General features: G+C 43.3%; 1 protein-coding gene across 1 annotated transcript in view; it reads right to left on the bottom strand.

Moving 5' to 3' along the window:
• Nucleotides 1-19142, bottom strand: part of hydin (HYDIN axonemal central pair apparatus protein) — an 86082-nt gene that overhangs the window by 6104 nt on the left and 60836 nt on the right. Inside the window, exons 53-84 of the mRNA XM_078283009.1 lie at nucleotides 18843-19025; nucleotides 18217-18336; nucleotides 17969-18128; nucleotides 17634-17806; nucleotides 17054-17252; nucleotides 16088-16187; nucleotides 15791-15890; nucleotides 15223-15391; nucleotides 14923-15005; nucleotides 14456-14617; nucleotides 13702-13813; nucleotides 12291-12495; nucleotides 11233-11465; nucleotides 10988-11136; nucleotides 10581-10776; nucleotides 10158-10266; nucleotides 9196-9435; nucleotides 8744-8886; nucleotides 8349-8576; nucleotides 8091-8251; nucleotides 7476-7570; nucleotides 7043-7271; nucleotides 6601-6801; nucleotides 6140-6266; nucleotides 5725-5890; nucleotides 2805-2952; nucleotides 2292-2499; nucleotides 1951-2172; nucleotides 1480-1649; nucleotides 1095-1293; nucleotides 563-715; nucleotides 274-444 (exon numbers count right to left, since the gene is read on the bottom strand). Of these exons, the coding sequence (XP_078139135.1) occupies nucleotides 274-444; nucleotides 563-715; nucleotides 1095-1293; nucleotides 1480-1649; nucleotides 1951-2172; nucleotides 2292-2499; nucleotides 2805-2952; nucleotides 5725-5890; nucleotides 6140-6266; nucleotides 6601-6801; nucleotides 7043-7271; nucleotides 7476-7570; nucleotides 8091-8251; nucleotides 8349-8576; nucleotides 8744-8886; nucleotides 9196-9435; nucleotides 10158-10266; nucleotides 10581-10776; nucleotides 10988-11136; nucleotides 11233-11465; nucleotides 12291-12495; nucleotides 13702-13813; nucleotides 14456-14617; nucleotides 14923-15005; nucleotides 15223-15391; nucleotides 15791-15890; nucleotides 16088-16187; nucleotides 17054-17252; nucleotides 17634-17806; nucleotides 17969-18128; nucleotides 18217-18336; nucleotides 18843-19025 (5314 nt within the window). The remainder of the gene's footprint in view (nucleotides 1-273; nucleotides 445-562; nucleotides 716-1094; nucleotides 1294-1479; nucleotides 1650-1950; nucleotides 2173-2291; nucleotides 2500-2804; nucleotides 2953-5724; nucleotides 5891-6139; nucleotides 6267-6600; nucleotides 6802-7042; nucleotides 7272-7475; nucleotides 7571-8090; nucleotides 8252-8348; nucleotides 8577-8743; nucleotides 8887-9195; nucleotides 9436-10157; nucleotides 10267-10580; nucleotides 10777-10987; nucleotides 11137-11232; nucleotides 11466-12290; nucleotides 12496-13701; nucleotides 13814-14455; nucleotides 14618-14922; nucleotides 15006-15222; nucleotides 15392-15790; nucleotides 15891-16087; nucleotides 16188-17053; nucleotides 17253-17633; nucleotides 17807-17968; nucleotides 18129-18216; nucleotides 18337-18842; nucleotides 19026-19142) is intronic.

Raw genomic sequence — 19142 nt, 5'->3', positions numbered from 1 at the left:
CTGAATTTATCCAACATACAGAGTTGCTACAACAAATCCCCACATTTCTACAGGCCATCGACCCATATAAAAAATTTGCAAATTACTCATTTTGTGCCCCAAAATGAGTGACATGCAAAAAGAGAACACCCTCACATCAAAAATTACTTTTAAGGAGGGCAGTTCACTTTTTTGAGTACCTTTTTTATGGACATGCTCCCATTTTTAAGTAAAGATGATAGTACTGAAATTCTTTGCCTTGTGAAATGACAGGAAATGCACCCCACCACCTACCTGGCAGCAGCCTTGCATGGTCAGCAGGGGGCGCAACAGGCCCACACACTCCGCCTGCAGCTCAGCCGTGAAGGGAGATATGTGCTGATGGGGAGAGAACTCGATCTCAACAACACAGCGGCCACCGCTGGCTTTCAGAGTCAACTCAGCTGCTGGACTGAATGACAGATCCTGGAGGAGCAGAGGAGAGGAGAGGGGGATAGAAAAAAAGGGTTTATGTATGAGCTTGTGTGTATATCAATGTGTTTGTCACTGTGTGTGTGTGTGCGCGTGTGTGTGTGTTCCCTACCCCGGGGTCCAGTTGTGTGTGTGTGTTAAGCAGCAGGGTGAAGGTGAGGTCTGAAGGGCTGTTGTTGACCAGAACCACCTGCTTCTTCACCTTCTGACCCAACAGCAGAGACCCCAGTTTCACCTTCCTCTGACTGGGATCCTCCACTTCCAGCTGGTGGAGGGATGGAGGGAACATAGACAGATGATTAGATTAGATTTGATTAGATTAGATAGATTCAATTTTAATATCATATTTATAGATAGGGTCAATGGACTCCTATTGGGGCAGGGGGGGAAATCTCTTAAAGGCCATTTCTTCAGAAACGCTGGGATGGTCTCCCCGGGAAGAAAGAAAGAAAGAAAGGGTATGTACTGTACATGAGCCATGTACAGTACATATTAATAATCATTATATATATTAATATCATAATCATTCAATAGTGATATTTCTGGATTATATAGGTCTACACAACATAGCTAGCGTTGGTATTAAGAGTCAGTGCACAACGTTTTGGGGGTCGACAGGCCCTCACGCTCTTCCTCTTCCTCACCTTCATCTCGATGCCATGTCCCAGTATGTCCACCACTTGCTCAGCGCAGCCGTTTAAGATGAAGGTGAGCTTGTCGCGGTAGCGGCACGCCTCCCGGGGATAGAAGGTGACTGGTACCTCCATCACACCACCAGGGGACAGAGTATCCGGCTGGAAGCCTAACTCCAAGTAGGAGGTGTTCCTGAACTGGCACTGGACACTGGAGAAGAGGAAGTAGGGGCTGGTTTTGAATTCTCAACATTTGATACCAGGCATACGAAAATACTTTTTGGTTACATTTCTTAGTAGAATAAAAACACATTTCCCTATACAATAGAGTAAATTATTTTTTATTTGACACCTTCACCTCAAATTGATACACACAGACAAATACAGACACACACACCTGATGCCCCGGTCGCCTTTGTTGCTGAGCAGCAGTGTTTGAGAGGCAGGCACCATGCCAGGGCAGTATAGGAAGCACTTGCCAAAGTTGTGCTTGGTGAAGGAGAATTCAAGGCCAGGTGCCACAGCCCGGCCTTTAATGGCAAAGTTAAATGTTGGCCCGTGCTTTACCTGACGGGGAGGGGAGAGAGAGAGAGATAGAGAAAAGTAGAGAGAGGAATAGAGGACAGATCCACAGAGAAATACAGGGGAAAAATATTATAGCAGGTATTTGGCTGACTGAATTTGTTTTCTATTAACAGTCTATATACAGTGTAACCCAGCCCCCCTTCTTTACCACCTACCTATCCAATATAACAATTACATAAACTACAATGGCAATTCCCTCTGATGAACCAAACATTGATGCTGTGGGGGTTAGGCGAAATATTATAAACCTCATAAAACTCAATCTAGGTTCTCAACATCTCACCTTGATACTCAGTCTGACATCTCGGAGGTTGCAAGTGTTCCGGGGGCAGAAGAAGAACGACCAACGCAGCTGCTTGCCAACCTCAACAGTGGCCATCTGTGGCTTTGCCTCTAGGTGGTGCAGCAGCTCGTGGGGACCTGTCAGGTCAAAGTTTACTTCCAGGCTGAACCTCCCCAGGTTGGACACCAGGAATGTAAAGGTGGACTGCTCTGAAAGCCCCACCTAGATGTAGTGTATACACAGACACATAAGATGTCATGTTTAGACTTCACACAGAAAGGCACAGAGGCTACCTGTGTGTGTGTGTGTGTGTGTGTGTGTGTTTGTGGATATATGTTAACCTTTCCAAAGTCCAGTGTGTCTAGGTGGCTGGGGCTGATCTCTCTGAGGCCTCCGTCCACCTTCTCCACCTGAACACAGGTGCTCATGCTGTAACCATCGGCCTTAACAGTGAAAGCGAGCGGCTCCGACTTCCCCTTCACCCTCAGCACCAACTTGAAGCTCACACTGCCCTCCTGGCAAGGTGTTAAGGACACCGACAATGGCAACCTGCATCAAAGATTTCACAGCAAACGACAAGATACATCACTCTCCGTGTCAACCTGTTGACAGAGCTGTCTGCTACAATGGGAGAATGTGGTGCCATCACACATGTACATCTACATAGCAGTTCAACTGATACCTGGTTCATGAAAGTTTTTACATTTGCTATTTTAACCATCCGGGCTAAATGTATAAATAATATGTAAAAAATATGTTTTTTTTTTACCACAAAAGCCTTCATGTTTAGTTACACTGTGTGTGTGTGTGTGTGTGTGTGTGTGTGTGTGTGTGTGTATATTAGTGTCATCTACCTGTCTTCGGGTGCCACCGTGCCAGTCATGGGCTGCACTGCCAGGCTGTGCTGTTGGTCTTCAGAGTGGAGAGACGACTGCAGGACAGAGAAGTGGAAGGGCTCCTCCTCTCCATTCACCAGATAGACTGTCTGCTCCACTCTACGACCTGTGGGAACACACACACACACACACACACACACACACACACACACACACACAAGCATGGATGCATGCACACAGAGAAGTTGTCAGTTGTCAGTGGCTAAACAACTGAACTACTACTACTACTACTACTATAGATCTGTTCAACAATATTCAGTGCTGCTACACTACTACTGTACTAAACTAAACTCTACTGTGTAAGTAGCTGGAACTGATTCCCTCTGTCACTGTACTGTACTGCATATCACTGTAATTAACTCCCTGTGTCACAATGTAAATGTACCTTTGCAATTTTTTTGTGAACAGATCCCTGAAAAATGGTAACACATGTATAAATAAATACTAAATAAACCAAAATAAAGACCTTTCACACCAAGTGCGAATTTTGGTGTGGATTATTCGCACGGAGATCTATAAAAAATGATTTTGTGGGTTATAATGGAAGTTTGCACACCAGGGCGGAACTTTCGTGCGGCAAGAAAAAAATTCGGAACCACTTTGTCTTCTGCGGCATTCCGTCTGCGAAAATATACACTTGACCAATGAAATCTTATGCTTTCTATGATGTCACATTTTCAAACATTGTCCCAGGCTGAAATAAATATGTGTGGCTTTCGATGGCTAAAAGGCTTGGGTACGGGGATGATGGTAAACGCCCATCCAGCCTGTGACCACACCGCCGTGCGCCTGTACGCACAGGTGAGGCAGAGGCACACACTCTGATCCACGTTCACTCATACAGTGGACTAGGAAGGCTAATATAGATATATAGGCACAAATTAAATTGTCGGCAGCCAAACTGAGAGTATGGTAGTGCTTCACAGACAACATATGTAAACTATGGTCTATTTTCTCCACAGCTGTAGCCAGAACAGCAGCTGGTCTCACCTCAAACACACTGCAAGTCGTTGCTCAGGGTCGATTGGCACCGCGTCATGTAAAATCCACTGCATAGGCTTTTTAACCATTGTAATATCAGTATTTTGGTGTATTTTTTTCTATTAACACTAGAAAGGCCATGGGCTGGTGTTGAGATTTTAAATTTCAATTTCTGAAACACTGGAAATACTATGGTCTCATCCTTCCATGACTTTTTCCAAATATTTGGGCTTTAAAGGCCTTTTCAGAATTCTAAAAAACAAGTATTGTACCTAAATACATTTTTTTTTCAATTTTCTCCCTGCAACATACAAATTGCAAATTGCACCAGTACAACGGGCTACAGGGCGTTGGTAGACAGATGTGAAGTCTCTCCCTCTCCTTCTCCTCCTTTCTTCCACTGACCAACTCAGCGCCATCAAAACTCCATGTAAAGCAATTTCACACATATGATTACTCACATACCTTTAGAACAACAGTGTGATGAGACACAGAGCTCCTGGACATGAAACGTGAGATATTCTGTCTGTGGATAAACTGAAAGATTAATTGTGCAATATTGCGCTTCTGTATTTCCAAGGGACATCCATGCGTAAAGCATGTCCTCAAAAGGATTTAATGGACAGAGCTCATTATATATCTACAAATATTTCACATTTAGCAAATGTTATCCATACTGGTTATTTCCTATTGTTTAATACTATATAACACTGTAAGGTAGGCTTTGGAAACGTGAGCTGTGCTGCGTAATAGTGCATTCCAAGGATTCCATGCAGTAAATTCACGATGATTGAAGGAGCCTGTCATATTTTTTTAAATACCTTATAGTTCGTTATTGTTTTATAATTTAATTGCTCAGTTCTTTGTGCCGTTTTGTTGCTCAAGCACGTTTGGCGATGTGCCTGTAATATTTAATATAATGAAGTAATGGCTACGCCTCCGTTTCCCCGTATATATTGTATTTTAGAAATTAATACACAGATGCTGATTTTGTTGCAATGTTTTTTTTCCAAAGATGAAGTTTTGAGGTAGGCTGTGGTGTTTTTCCCTATAGGCTACATTAGGTTACTGATGTGTTCTGTTGGTCTTTGTTTGGCTGCAGAAGCCTGTAGTCCAGACAAAAGCTGAGTGATCCATCTCTCCATGGTCAACTTCTTTGTTTTCTATATTCGTTTGGTTTCAATTATAAATATTCATCATGGACTAATGAGTAGTCCTAAACACCCCAATGATATTATACCATTTTAACTTTTATGTAGGCTACGAGAGCCATAACTATAAAAAATACATACCGATTCCATAAGTAAAATAAATAATCACTTATAGGCTTTATGTGTGAGCACTGTTGTTGCTGAATCGTGGAGCAAGTTTGACTATTGATTGACTTTTGTGTTACAGCCACATATTTCAGTATGATAGTTACCGGCATGCTCCTGGATGAGCCTATAAACTCTCTGTGTTCCGTCTGCCTTTCCAAAATAGGATGGACCCAACACTTTATCCTCTTTTTACTGTTTAAAAGAATGAAGATAACCTTGTTGTGACTGCTACTTTCTATGGATTTCTCTCAGATAATAAACGCGAATTTTTTTTTCTGTTGGCACGAAATTGGAACACCTGAATGCGAAAATGTCGCACCGGACTCGGTGTGTAAGCTTCACATGCGGAAAATTCCAGCACGAATATTCCGCAAATCCGTCCCACATTTTCGTTTCACACCGGTGTGAAACAGCTTTTATTCTGCATTGTTTAATAATGCTTAATTCATAAGTTCCCTTACTCTCTGACAAGATACCATTAACAAATGTTAGATAAAACCAAAAAACAAATAGACCAAATAATAACCAGAGCCTTTGTGTGTGTGTGTGTGTTTGTGTGCGTGTGTGTGTGTCCACACCAACAAGCAGGTCTCCCAGGTCGAGGTGGGCTCTGTTCAGGTAGACCAGCGGTTCTCTAGAGGTCCCCACCCATAGGAAGGGAACAGACAATGACAGCGTCTCAATCACGAAGCTCCAGAACGACTCCACCATACCCAGTTCCTCCGCTACATACTCCAAACACATCTACACACAAACACAGACAGACAGACAGGAGGATGAACAGTGCAGGCTAACATCCTGAAAGAAAGAGAGACTATATGGGATATATGATGAGGATGACAGAGAAAATGGGGGAGGGAAAGAACAGAGAGGGAGAGGAAGAGAGGGCCGCCCCTGCCCTCCCCTGGATGTTAAGGCTATTTCATTGCTGCAGCTCAGTGGGATTCTAGATTTATTTTCAACCTCATTACAGCTGTGTGCTTCCAGTCTTACCTCCACTTTCTTCCCTGGCATGATGGTACCACATGGGGTGAGGCAGTGGAACGGGCTGGGGCCTGAGTCTTCACACCTCCACTGGAAAGAGTAGGGCTTACAGGTGGGGTTCACCACGCTGAAACGTCTGAGGAATGGACAGAGAACATGCAAACACACACACACACACAGACACACACACTTCAAAACTGTTCAACATGGTGTTTGGGCTTACATGCTTAGAACCCCAACTCTCTTCAAATGCTCAGATACATCTGATCCTGAGATCAACAAGTGGTTAAAGGCTATAACCCATCATTTTTCTTTATTCCCTTCAAAGTCCTTTGCCCTTATTATTACACACTAACCAAGCCTAAACATGATCTACCGATATGCATCCATATCATGGACATTGAATGCTGACGTGTTAAAGCCTGGATCTCAGAGCCAAAATCTAATGTAAATCCTCTCAGATGTGATACCTGGTTGTCGGTGCAGTGAAGCCAACAGAGTTAAACTCTATGACCCTTGTGTTAGGGTCCAAGGAGCCCCTGAGCTCGGGGTTGCGGCGGTTGCCATTGATGTAGTCCGAGTCCTCCAGATCGAAGTGGCAGTGAGGCAGCAGGCTGCGGCCACACACTGACATACAGGGAGCCTGATCCCCCTCCTGCAAGTTGGGGATACTGGAAGAAATGGATAAACACAAACACATAGGAAATACAAGCACGCATTTGTATGACTATACTTGTGGAGACAACCCATTCACATTCATTATATTCACTCCCTAACAGTCGCTCAAATCTTTTCATAGTTCTATCTTTTTCACATTTGTATAACTTGTATTTGTATAACTGATTGGCCCAAAGGGTGACTGCCTCATTTGTGGGCGACAATGTGTTTATTACTAACGACTACTGCATTTACCTGCAGACCAGCCTGCCCTGGAACCTGGCCACCTCCAGAGGCGAAAAGCGAATGTTGAAGGTCTGCATGGCACCAGGCTCCATGGCTCCTACGTTGGGCTCCACGGTGAAGGGAGGCAGCTCAGGGTTCCCCATCAGTAGAGACATCACACTGGCCAGAGCGCTGGCAGGACGGGCAGCGGTCACCACCCCTGCTGACCTGCTGCCAGGCCGAGAGCTGGGGGTCACATCTGGAAGGGACAAACACACACACACTGTTTTTACCTCCATTTTAAAACATTAAAATATAAATTGGTAAAATATATTAAGAATTTTGGTACATAATGGTACAGCAAGCAATTATATACTCAGATACTTTGAAGAATTAATGTTGATATTCTGGGTAAATGATTATATCGCTGAGAAGCCCTAATGATGTTATACTGCCGTAGTACCTCCTTGGTCATGGTTGATGCTGTTGCTGTTTGGATCCATGAGGACTTGCCAGGAGTACTCCAGCTTCACACTGCCCTGATTCACTATCTGCAGTCTGCACACAAACACAGTAGATTGACACACATTCTTGTTTCTACAACTACTATTCAATGTTTTCAACTGAACTGAATGTGTAATGTGTCTGGGTTAGTCAACGCTCTGTTGGGACAGGGAATGCAGATAGGGTTACAGACATTAGAGATATTGTAATACCAAAAAAAAGGTCTACAAAGGGACAAGTGCACTAGCGCTTTTTAGGTGCTCAGGGGGTATGTACTATTGGAGTGACACAGAGCAACAGTAAATTTACATGCGCATACATCTAATCTCAACGCCATCTAGCATCTCAATGGGGCTACTCCTGTGTGTACATCCTCATAGACACACTCTGCCAGCACTGACAAACACACAGAGTCCAGCTTGTGTTCAGGTGCTCCATCCTGAGCACCTAATAAGTAAAATATTTACTGCCACATGAAAATGACCATAATATTTCTGCAGGTGGTTGATGAGGTAATGTTTTGTTTCATTTGGTTTCATTTGGTTTAATGGAACATAACAAGACAGAGACTCACTGGTAGAGCCTGGTCTGGTAAAGCATGGTGTCTTTGAAACGGATGGAGTCGGTGTCGCAGCTGAACTTGGCGTAGTCACAAACTGCGCTAATATGCAATTCCAGCTCCCTCTGAGAGCCTTCAACCACAGAGCAGCCCGGCTCAGGATCCGTCTTTATTACCTGCGTGCACATGTATTCAAATTTACATCACTATATTTGTGAATTCTTAACACTGTGCTTCAACATGTCGTTTCAACATCACAGTCAACGTGTTTACCTTATTCTTCATAGGTTGCTGTGGTTGTGCTCCTGCAGCCTGCTTGGAGGCGGTCAGCCAGTGCACCGTCCGCTGTCGGTCATCCCAGTCAGCCACCTGCTCCAGCGGCTGCTGGAACTCCACCTGGCAAAGCTTACACCTCATTGGCTGGCTGGTCAGCGTCGCCGGTTGATTGGAGGAGAAAGTGACGGTCACTTCCTTAGAGCAGCCAGCATGGAGGTGTCCCACCTGTAGGAGAAGAGAGGATTCATTATTCAGTCTTATTAGAGTCTTGCTCTAATACCTTGTGCAATAAAAACAGTCCAAGACAAGAGCAGTTTCAAAATCTGGTCTCAAGACAAAGACCAGACTTGAGTACTACAGTCTTGCTTCCATCCATTCCTCCCATGCTTTACCTGTGGAGAAAAGGACACATGGGGTCCTGTAGGGGGCCACTCAAACCTCAGCACCTGGCTGCTGCTGTGGTTGGTCATGGTGAAACACTCCTGGTGGGGACAATCTACATGGCAGTCACCAAAATTCAGCACCTCATAATCACCTGCGGGGGAGACACAGGGCTTGTGTGAATTCAGGATAAGAAACTAGGTTCCATGTTAGCAGCCCACTTTGAATACATTATAAGTCAATGCATTATACAAGATATGCTCTAATAGGGTAAGAATTTCATCAGCTAGAGTGCATGGTTTCAAATTGGGGACTTTGGGGAGTGATTGCCACTTGTGAGCATTATAAATGACATGGCAAAGCTAATGTCATTGAGCCATCAACCTCCCTGCCTCCTCTCTATTCCTATCTCCTCCTTCTCCTCCTCCTCTCCTACCCTCTTCCTTGTCCTCTTCTCTCCTACCTTCCTCATCCTCCTCCTGATCCCTCTCCTGCGATGACCCGCTGATGTTGTCAAGAGAGATGATGTCCTGGTAAGCCTCTCCGCCCAGTCGTATGATGGTATTGTTGTACTGGTTGTCCTCCACCTGCAGTGTCATCTTGGCCTTGACACTCTGGGGCTGGTCAGAGCAGAAGCTGACCTCAAACTCCACCTGCTGGCCAACTTTCAGCCTGAGGAAGGCCTTGTGGGCCAGCTGATGCTCTGAGGAAGAAAGAAATGCGTCACCAAAGAGAACACATAAGGAACACAGTAATTGGCATTGCAGCGAACCTGCCAGGGTCTTTTATTGAGATAATAAAATGATAGGACTTCACAATATTGTCATTTATGGTACTGTAATTAATGAAATATGAATGACTGAATAATAAATACAATATTTCAATGTATCTTTAGACAAACTCCTCCCCTATTATGTTGCCACAATGTGTGGACTATAAAGTGGCAACATTACCAGGTTAAGTTGTAGCGACAGATCCTGGAATATCACTTTTCTGGTTGTGACAATGTCAGTGGTTACGTCGCTATGACAGATGTTTGATTGTCTGATTACATTGCTGCAAAGTTGTGGCGATGTAATTTGTTGAGCTGGGGAAGCTATTGGTGAATCAGTGAGTCATTTAGGAAAGCGACCCATGAGCAATGAGAATTTTCCTGTCTTTGTCCAACAAAGCGGTCATTGTGATCATTTGGTCATCCTGCCCCAAACTTTGTCTCCCTGACTACTCTGATCCTCCTAGACCAGACAAAAGTGGTAGCAGTAGAGTTTTACATATGGTACATAGCTGATATTGAAGTACAGTCTAGGTTAATCAGCCTAAATTCCAATGTGCATGTTGCTAAGTACTCACTTAAGTGAACAGATGATAGTGGATAGTAGGTAGTAAGGTGTATAGTGGACACTGTGTAGTGAAGTGAGGCTGTACCTGAACCAGCGAAGCCCTCTAGCTGTGTGGAGTGGATGGAGCTGCAGGTGTTGCTAGCAGCAGCTTTCAGGGTGAACACTCCTTGTTTATCCAGCATGTCAATCTGGACCTGCACAACACCGACAACCACTAAGGACCTTCACTCACAGAATTCCCAGAGAGCCTTTTTCCATTTACAGTAACTGATCTAGCTGTACAGTATCTACCAGCCTATATTCACCTGAGCAGACAGATTTTGTATAGAGAAGTGATCTCAGCTGTCTTATCTATGAAATAGGTACCGTAATCATTAGTTAGTCGTTAATAGGTAATCGTTTACCATACATAGGTAAACAAAATTTAGAAAATGAAAGGTTTTAACAGGAGTTGGCCAAAATGAAGGATAAAAAAAAGAGAGAAAAGGAGGAATCTGTCTCCGCTCACCTGAGCCGGTACATTTCCATCATTTCTCAGCACAAGGGGCAGGGTGTGCCTGCGCCCTACCAGCAGCCGTCTGAACTGCAGCATGGGGTTTCCTGCGCTGTTCCGCAGGGCTGGACGCACCACGCACACGCTGGGCAGGTTGCCCTCTCCGATCAGGTCAAACCCCAGCACTTTGTTCTTGAAAGTGGGTGTCATACTGGAGCAAACAGAGGAAGGAGGAGGGGGGTGGGGGTCAGTGAGAGAGAAAGAAAGACAGAAAATGTCCACAGATACGCATGTACATGCATGCATACTAACACACACACCCAAACACTAGCATAAAAACTACAGAAATAAACTAACAGGAAAGGGAATACCAAAATAACATATACAGACATGCACTCACACACACAGACACCGATGGGTACCTGGTGGCCCCCTCCAGCGTGGCCTCAAACACAGCATGGTAGAGATGCATTGTCTGGGGTGTGAAGGTGACCACAGCAAAGGAGTGTGACTGGCTGGGAATGCACAGTCTTGTAGAAGGCAAATCAAACACCTCCACATTGCGGGAAACCTGCAGAGAAGATCAGGATATTTTAAACGTGCTAAATGTCATCTACAGCAAACAATGGTGTACCTGCATCTATCCACAGAGCTCCACTAGCCTTACCTTAGTGCCAACAGATTTGATGGCCAGGCTGAGAAAGCAGGGCACCTTGCCATTGTTGGTGAGTTTTAAGCGTGCCTGGGCGGTGCGCCCCACCAGGACGTTGTTGAAGATAAACTTGTTCTCATCCAGGATGTAAATGCCCTCAGCGTCGCAAAACTGTTCAGAGGAGAGCAAGCTGCTGTTGCGACACAGATAGTGCTCCTCAAAGATGGAACTTAAGTCTAACCCAATCCCTGAGAGGGAAAGAGCAAGAGAGAAGAAGAGAGTCAGAGCCAGCTAAAGGAATAGAACTAAATAGAAGAGAATCAAATAGAAGACTGGAAGGAGAGTGGTCCAGTTACACCCTTCACCTTAAAATGTCCTTGACACAGATCAACTAAGTGATTGCTTTTGTACTCATCAAAATGAAAGATTCTGATCTACTTACTAATGCCAGCTGCATTAGTATTAGTATTTTGCACATGTGGAATACAGAGAAAACTTTGCAGACTCTTAACCTAAATAAAATGTATTTTGAGCTATGTCACTGGAAAGATGGAGAGAATCATGCACTTTTCTCCATTTATTATCTTTGCTGTTATTTTAACACATATCATTATACCAGTAATGTAATAGCCTAGTTGTTAGTTTTCAAGTTTCAAGTTTTTCATGAATCAATGAACAGAATCAAACAAAACATCTTTATAGCTGACAAAAGATCTGAAAGTATATGAACAAATAGAACTGAGAGACATGCTTGCTTAATGTGACAGCATTTGGTCCCTCGTCACATTAGGTGTGCTATTACATATTTCTCATTTTATTATATGATTGCCATGTTTCAATCTCAATCCAAGCCCCAGACAGCTGCAATATTAAGCCATCCTCATTTGTATGACAAGTATTAGTAAATTGGGCACACAATTGGAGATAGCAGTGAGCACTATTTTTGTGCATGGCAAGAGTTTGTGCCTTTCCTAGTAGATCCAGGCTTCCATGTGAAGCAAGCCATATGGAAACAAGCCACAGCTCAGGTCAAATTTACCAATCAAGTGACATACAAGTCATATAACTCCCACCTGGCACGCAGACTTCAGCCACCAGTCTGTAAGGTATGCCCCCAGGCTGGTCTGAGGGGTCGCGGTCATTGATGTCAATGACCAAACACTCGTTCCAGTTGCCCAGCTGTTCGGCTCCACAGTCCACCGTCACCACCTGCTGAGACCCCGGCAGCAGAGTCCCTGTGCAGGGAGCCACCGTGAAAACCCCCATGGTGAGACGATTCTGGAGGGAAGAAGAAGTGGAGATGAGGATGGGAGGCAGAAAATGAGAGAGGTGGAAGGAGACGTGTGTGTGTGTGTGTGCATGTTTATCATAGATTCATTATGACCTCAAGTGTTTACTTTCAGCTAGCCATAAAGTAAGATATGATACAGATAGACATTGAGTCCCATCCAAGCCACGTATTTTTGAAATTTTCAATGAACCAAATCATAACATCAGTGAATTTTGTATTTTAGTTTGCTTAACATTATGTCAGCTATGTCGATTTTTACACATTTGCCTGTCTCTGCTGTCAACAGACTGTAAAATAAGAACTAATAATGCTAACATGCATAAAGAGTGTCTGATAGCAGCGATACTAGAAAATTAAAACACCTAGCTCCCAAGTGCACATATGTGTGTTTCTGTTTGTGAGCTTGTCAAACATGTCTGCAAGTTTCATCAAGTTAAACATAAGACATCTTAGGATGTTTTAATGTCAGTTAGAATAAAATATAAGACCAATTGGAATAAATGTGAAAATAAAAACTACATATACACATACCTAACAGAGTATTGGTTAGGCATGCATGACTGGGCTGATTTCTCACCAGAAAAAAGCAGCACACCAGGAACATTTTGAAGACCTCTACAACTTAATTCATGGCTTAAAATGCTATATTTTACTGTATTCATGACAATTTAAGGCCTTGAGTTTAGATAATATAATGTATGCCATTTTAAGGTTTTTGTAGGACCTGCAGACACCCTGCACCCTGTTAAAATGTGTTAAAATTATTTGGGCAGCCATGTAAATTGCTCAAGGTATTATGCCTTCTGTGGCATCATGCCCCCAACTGCTTCAAGAAACATCATAATAGAAATCAGTCAAACCAGTTAAGCCACCTGCTGATCAGTGGCACAATCTACCTTGCTGTGCATTGTACTGTATTTACCTACCTCAATAAAGAACAACACGGCACAGAACAACATGGTAGGCTTATTTAGTGGTGTACCCATATACAGTATGGTGCTGTGGTTAAAAGCCCCTACTTCTAAGGTCATACATATCCAATCTGGCCTAAGTTTGAATCCCACCAGAACCTTCTCTCCTATGTCCCCCCATTTCTCAAAGACAAACATGCCCACACTCCTTTGAAACTGCATAAAACAACAGAAACTGTCATTGTTGTCGATGTACATTTGTCTCCACTAGTAGTGTCTCACCTGTGTAATGCCAATGTCTTTCTGGATGGACTCGCGTCTCACTTTGCTACCGATAGCAACTGGCTTCCCTGAATGGCTTTCTCGAGACATCCTCTTACCTGGACCTAAACCCCTGAGACCAGGACACAGGGGACAGAGGAGAGAGAAGGCCAGGAGGAGAGGAGGTGGTGAGGGATGGTGTGTGTGTGTGTGTTTTGTGTAGATGTATGTGCACTATGGCTGTCTGAAGATTGGATATTGCAATTCCTTTTCCTCACAGCCCTCAAACCACCTACATCATCTGAATGCTGATGTGATTTTTTATATACAATTAAGTGATCCAAATATCCTATTATAGTATATTTTTTTGTTTAGTTTTTCATTAGTTTGTTTTCATATCACAGCACTTGATGAAAATCAAATCACATCATGAAAACAGCATGTTCCCTCAAGTCAAGGTGGTACATATCATCAAAATTACCTGCAGGGATTGGCAACACAATGATGCTTCAATGAAATGTGATTTGTAGAGTGTATTACATTTTGATGTGTGATTTGTCTCCTACGGCAGCAGACATTGCTCTACTTGTATCCAATCAGCAATAGTGAATCAAGCCAATGACACCTGAGTTGGTTTGTTTATATGTTGTATTTCTGGTGTTTAAAATACATTTTGAAAAATTACGGTTGAGTTCCAACTCAGGTTTTAGGACAAGTATTAGCCCTAGTATGTGTGTGTGTACAGGTTGCATGTATGTGTGACTCTATCTCCTACCCTGGCCTCCCAGGTGGGACAGGCAGCAGGTCCTTAATCATGCGGCAGATGGTGAAGCGGGTCTCAAAAACTCCATTGTTCTCAATGGTAAAGCTCTGAGTCTTCTTGCAGCCATAGACCAACGGACCGAAGTTGATGTCGCTTGCGGGTGTGATCTTGTACCTGGAGGAGGGCCAGACAGAAATTTATTGTAATTTGTGTATGGGCCAAATCTCATTATTGGCTCATATCTATATATTAATTAAGCTTACTGTGTTGATAATAAGTGATAAGTGATGATAAACTGGTTATTTAAATGGAATTTAAAAATCTCTACATCTAAATCTTGTTGTCACTGTTCTTTAAAAGCTTAAGTTGAGTGAGGGATGCAATGAAATCTACGTCAGCAGAAAAATAGATCTGTAATATTGCTTCTGAATATTGGTAAATATCAGATCCAAGAGATCCAGTATGAATCAAGTCCTAACCTGGAGAAGACGGACCGGATAGAAACCTTGATGGGAATGATGGCTATGGTTTCTCCTCCATCCCCAATGCTAGGCTCAATCACCTGCAGCAGACAAAGTTCAGTCAGCATCTCATAGTGGCACCAGACTAAAATGTTTCCATTTGAAACATAGGTAGTATGCAATGCAGCGTGCAGTAAATAATGCAGCTTTCATACAGTTCTACACTTTTTTAATCTCTTAGATTAAAAAAAACAACTCTGTCTTTAACATGGAACTGAATGTCCTGCACCTAGATCTTTAATAGCGTATGGCTCAGACCTGGCAGCGCAGGACAGGCTGCTCTCTAAGAGAGACTTCCTTCTTGTGTCTGGAGAGAAGCTGCACTGTGGCGGGCCTGTCTGTGGGCAGCAGAGTGCCACGCTGCGGGGAAACAGTGAAAATGGAGGCTAGGTTTGGCTGGGATGGGTCTGTCCGCTCCAGTGTAAACCTTGTGGAAAGAGAAAGAATGACAAGTAGTAGTAGAAACAATAATAGAATGATTCATATCAGTATTTCTTATAACAATGGGCCAGGAAAACAATGGTGAGCAAGTGTACGTACAGTGGGTCCCCCATTAACAATAGTACCAGTACAAAGTACAGTAGTACCAGCACAAAGGGATGGAAATGTATTCATCATGGGCTACAGTAGAGCATCAGTTAACTGATATTCAAAGTATAATATACAGCTAGCTAATTCAAACATTTTACAAATAGATGTGGATCAGAATAGTGAAACATTTGGATGTTGAAGTACAATGGAATACAAGGCCAAACACTCAAATTATGCATACATGAATGTTTTGCTATACTGTAACTCAGGAATTGGCCTGGCAGTTCTAACTCACTTGTAGGATATTTCATATTTTCCGTGGTTCTTCAAGCTGAGCGACAGCTTGACATCTTCAAAGACTTTGATGGTCCCAAAGTCCAGACAGCTATCTGCCCCTGGAACAGGATGTAATACAAACTATATAAACTTCATATAAAATGAACAAGCATTGTCTCCATGTGTGTGTAATATTTGTCTACCTGAATCAAACACAAACTCAAGTAAGGGCAGACCCAAATCCATCAGGTTTAACCATAATTGTCAACCTCCATTTTGAACAATGTGTTTGTTTGTGAGCTGTTACCATAACTACCTTTAGGAAAGGTGATGTCCAGATTTACATCGTAGGCTTCAGTAGTGATCTGTATGTTCTCAGTGTGCACGATGCCAAGGATGTTCTCCACATCGGCTACCTGAGACACAATACACAAGCACATACACACACATAAATAGATATTGAAATACCTACTTCTATCTATTTTTGCCTTGATTTTGTCAATGGAACTAACTCTGCCTCATGTCCTTTTACCTCTATGTAAAAGTAGTTCTGTTGAGATCGAGGAGCTTCTATAAACTCTCAAACTTAAGTGTACTTCTCCTTGTGTATATTTCTAATCCCCCGACACTATTACCTCAAAACGTATGGCCCTCCAAGGTTAATGGGCTTCTGTAAACTATCAAACATAAGTTGATATGAAGTCTTCTTCTTGAGGTTAATGGTCTCCTGTACGGTGGCTGTTTTAGGACATCCTTGGCCACCTTTGTCACCAAGTATACTTTGTCAGACTTTGCCGTACTGTTAGGGTTAGGGTTAGATGAAGATGGGGAGGAGTACTTAGATGAGTACTGCTGTAAACCCTAAACTTTCGTAGTGCCACACTACATACTAATTAGGGCTGGGTGATATGGTTGAAATCAATATCATGATAATCATGAGGATGGTTTCCTGTATCAAAATATATCAAGATAGGGCTCACGTATGCAAAATCACATGTTAAATGATCAAATTAATGTTCATCCCTTTGAACCGAATGGTAATGTTAGGTCTGATGTCAAAGAAAACTGACATTTTCAAATAATATTCCTAAAATGTTTCATACCTCATTTTTTCAGAGTTTTAAAATAAAATGTTGTCTTGTTATTATCAATTTAGACGTGTGATACTGAAAAGTATTGTGTATGCTCCGGCAGTACGTAGTATGTTGTACAATGAACTGGGACAAAATCCTTATTACGTCTATAGACCCGTAGCTTTACAACAGCCAGACCTATATCTTACCTCCAGACGTATGGTCTTCTTGATGTTGAGGGGCTTCATGGCCCTGAAGTGGAAGTGCAGGGGGAAAGAGGAGTTTGGCAGGATGATGCCTTCATCCTGGGACACACTGAACTCATCACCCAGCTCCGCCACGCCCCTTATTCTCCAGGATACCGGCAGAGCTGTCTTGTTATGCAGCGTCACACTACGGCTGTGCTGCCTGGAGAAGAGGTTCAAAGAAGGTATGGTGGGGGGAGGAAAGGAGAGAGAGAAGGAGAAGGGGGAGGGAGGCAGGGATAGAGGGGGGGAGAGAGTAGGGCAAGAAGAGAGTGAGGTGAGAGAGAGGGGTGGGGGCAAGTTGGAGGAAGCCCAAAGAACATATTTTACACAATCTAAATGCCTAAATTAAGTGGAATGTTACAGAAATGTAATCTGATTTAACCTTAATTAGGTCATCCCAGAGAAGGAGATAAGGGTCAACATCCTATACTATACTTTTTTGGGTATCATAAATCCAAAATTCTTGGTGCTTTGTGAAAATCATTTAGGATTATTGCAGGATTATAGATGGTCTCTGCCTTAGATTTCTGTATTCTGGTACCTGTGCAGCAAAATCCTGTCAAAATGCAAGTGTTTGCAGTCCAGCTCCACCTCTGGTCGAACTCCCCAGCAGGAGAGGCGGATGATGACCAGCTCTGGATTGTCTTTGATGCAGCACACTACACTGTCCTCTATTTGCCCCAGGCTGGTGGGGTAGGCCCACACTGTCAGCTCCTAGAGGGACAGAAGAACATGAACACATGCTGCTGTTAGTACGATCCTCAAGAGCTAGGTCCACACTGTCTACTAAACATAAGGCATTGACAGAAACTGGCCACTACAATATTTAGGAGAGAGACAGAGAGGCAAAACAAGCAGATTAGCCTCCTACTCTACCTGTTTCTGGTCAGGTTTGATTGTCATGGCTGGAGGGTCCAGTAGATATGTGGTGGCTTTGGTGTCATGCTGGAAACGGAACTGGACCTCTGCCTCCAGAGCAGAGTTGTTGTGGATCACCAGCGTCTCTGTGTTCTCTAGGTACTTCCTCTCCTTGTACCTACACACACACACACGCACACACGTGAGCCCATAGATACATACACGCACACACTGGAACCATTCATTGCCCTCCTCGTCTCTCTCACCTGTCTCTGGTCTTGCCACAGAGTAGTGGTCCAAACTCGAAGTAGCCGGGTTTGACCACGTAAGTCTTCTGGAGCCCTTCTTTCACTTGAGGCACCGTCTTATTCAGGGCAAAAAGAGTCCTGGGAAACCACATCAGGTAACTTGATTGATACTTTTAATAATTAATAATAACAATTCATACTTTTACAGACTGGATATTTTAGAGCTATTGAAGGGTTATGTTTTTTCCCCCAAAATGGATATGTAGCTTTTTGAAAATGAACTCTTGAAATCAGTGTTCCTGTAGACTAGTTTGTAGATATGTGGGTCAGGGTGATATTGGTTCTGAGACCCAGGTTTGCTCCTAGGCCCATTCCACAGTCAGTTCTAGTAGGTGCTGCAGTTTAACAATGGTTCTTATTTGGATATTCATATCCTGATATATGGAAAATAGTGCAATTATTGTATTTACATTTTTATAGCTGTGGGAGACCAAGGCAGCTAAAGGAATGTAGAGTAACTACTTCAAATGTACATTTTGGTTAACTTTGGTGTAGACAGACCCATTTTATATTTGTAACACCCCCCCTTTCTTTCCCTCCCTTCCTCTCTGTCTTCATTGTAAACATATGTGATGTTGACTGACGTGTAGTCTTTGCAGATGGAGGGGTAGGTGCAGATTCCTTTACAGATGAGCTGGTAGCGTATCTTGGTGCCCAGCAGCTCAAAGTTGAGCGTCTGGACAAACTTCCCCGGGGAGCCTGAGTGGAACCAGATCTTCAGAACCACCTCGCTGTTGGCTGGTACCACCCAGCGGAACGTTGTAAGCCTGCACACACACACACACACAAACATACACACATGGACGCACGCACACATACAACCAGTAATAACAGCAACGCCATATGTGAAATAACACAGCAACACACAGCAAAGAATATAATAC

This window comes from Centroberyx gerrardi, chromosome 4 (assembly GCF_048128805.1).
Source record: "Centroberyx gerrardi isolate f3 chromosome 4, fCenGer3.hap1.cur.20231027, whole genome shotgun sequence".
In the NCBI taxonomy this organism is placed as follows: domain Eukaryota; kingdom Metazoa; phylum Chordata; class Actinopteri; order Beryciformes; family Berycidae; genus Centroberyx; species Centroberyx gerrardi.
This window is presented reverse-complemented; position numbering and strand designations above follow the sequence as displayed.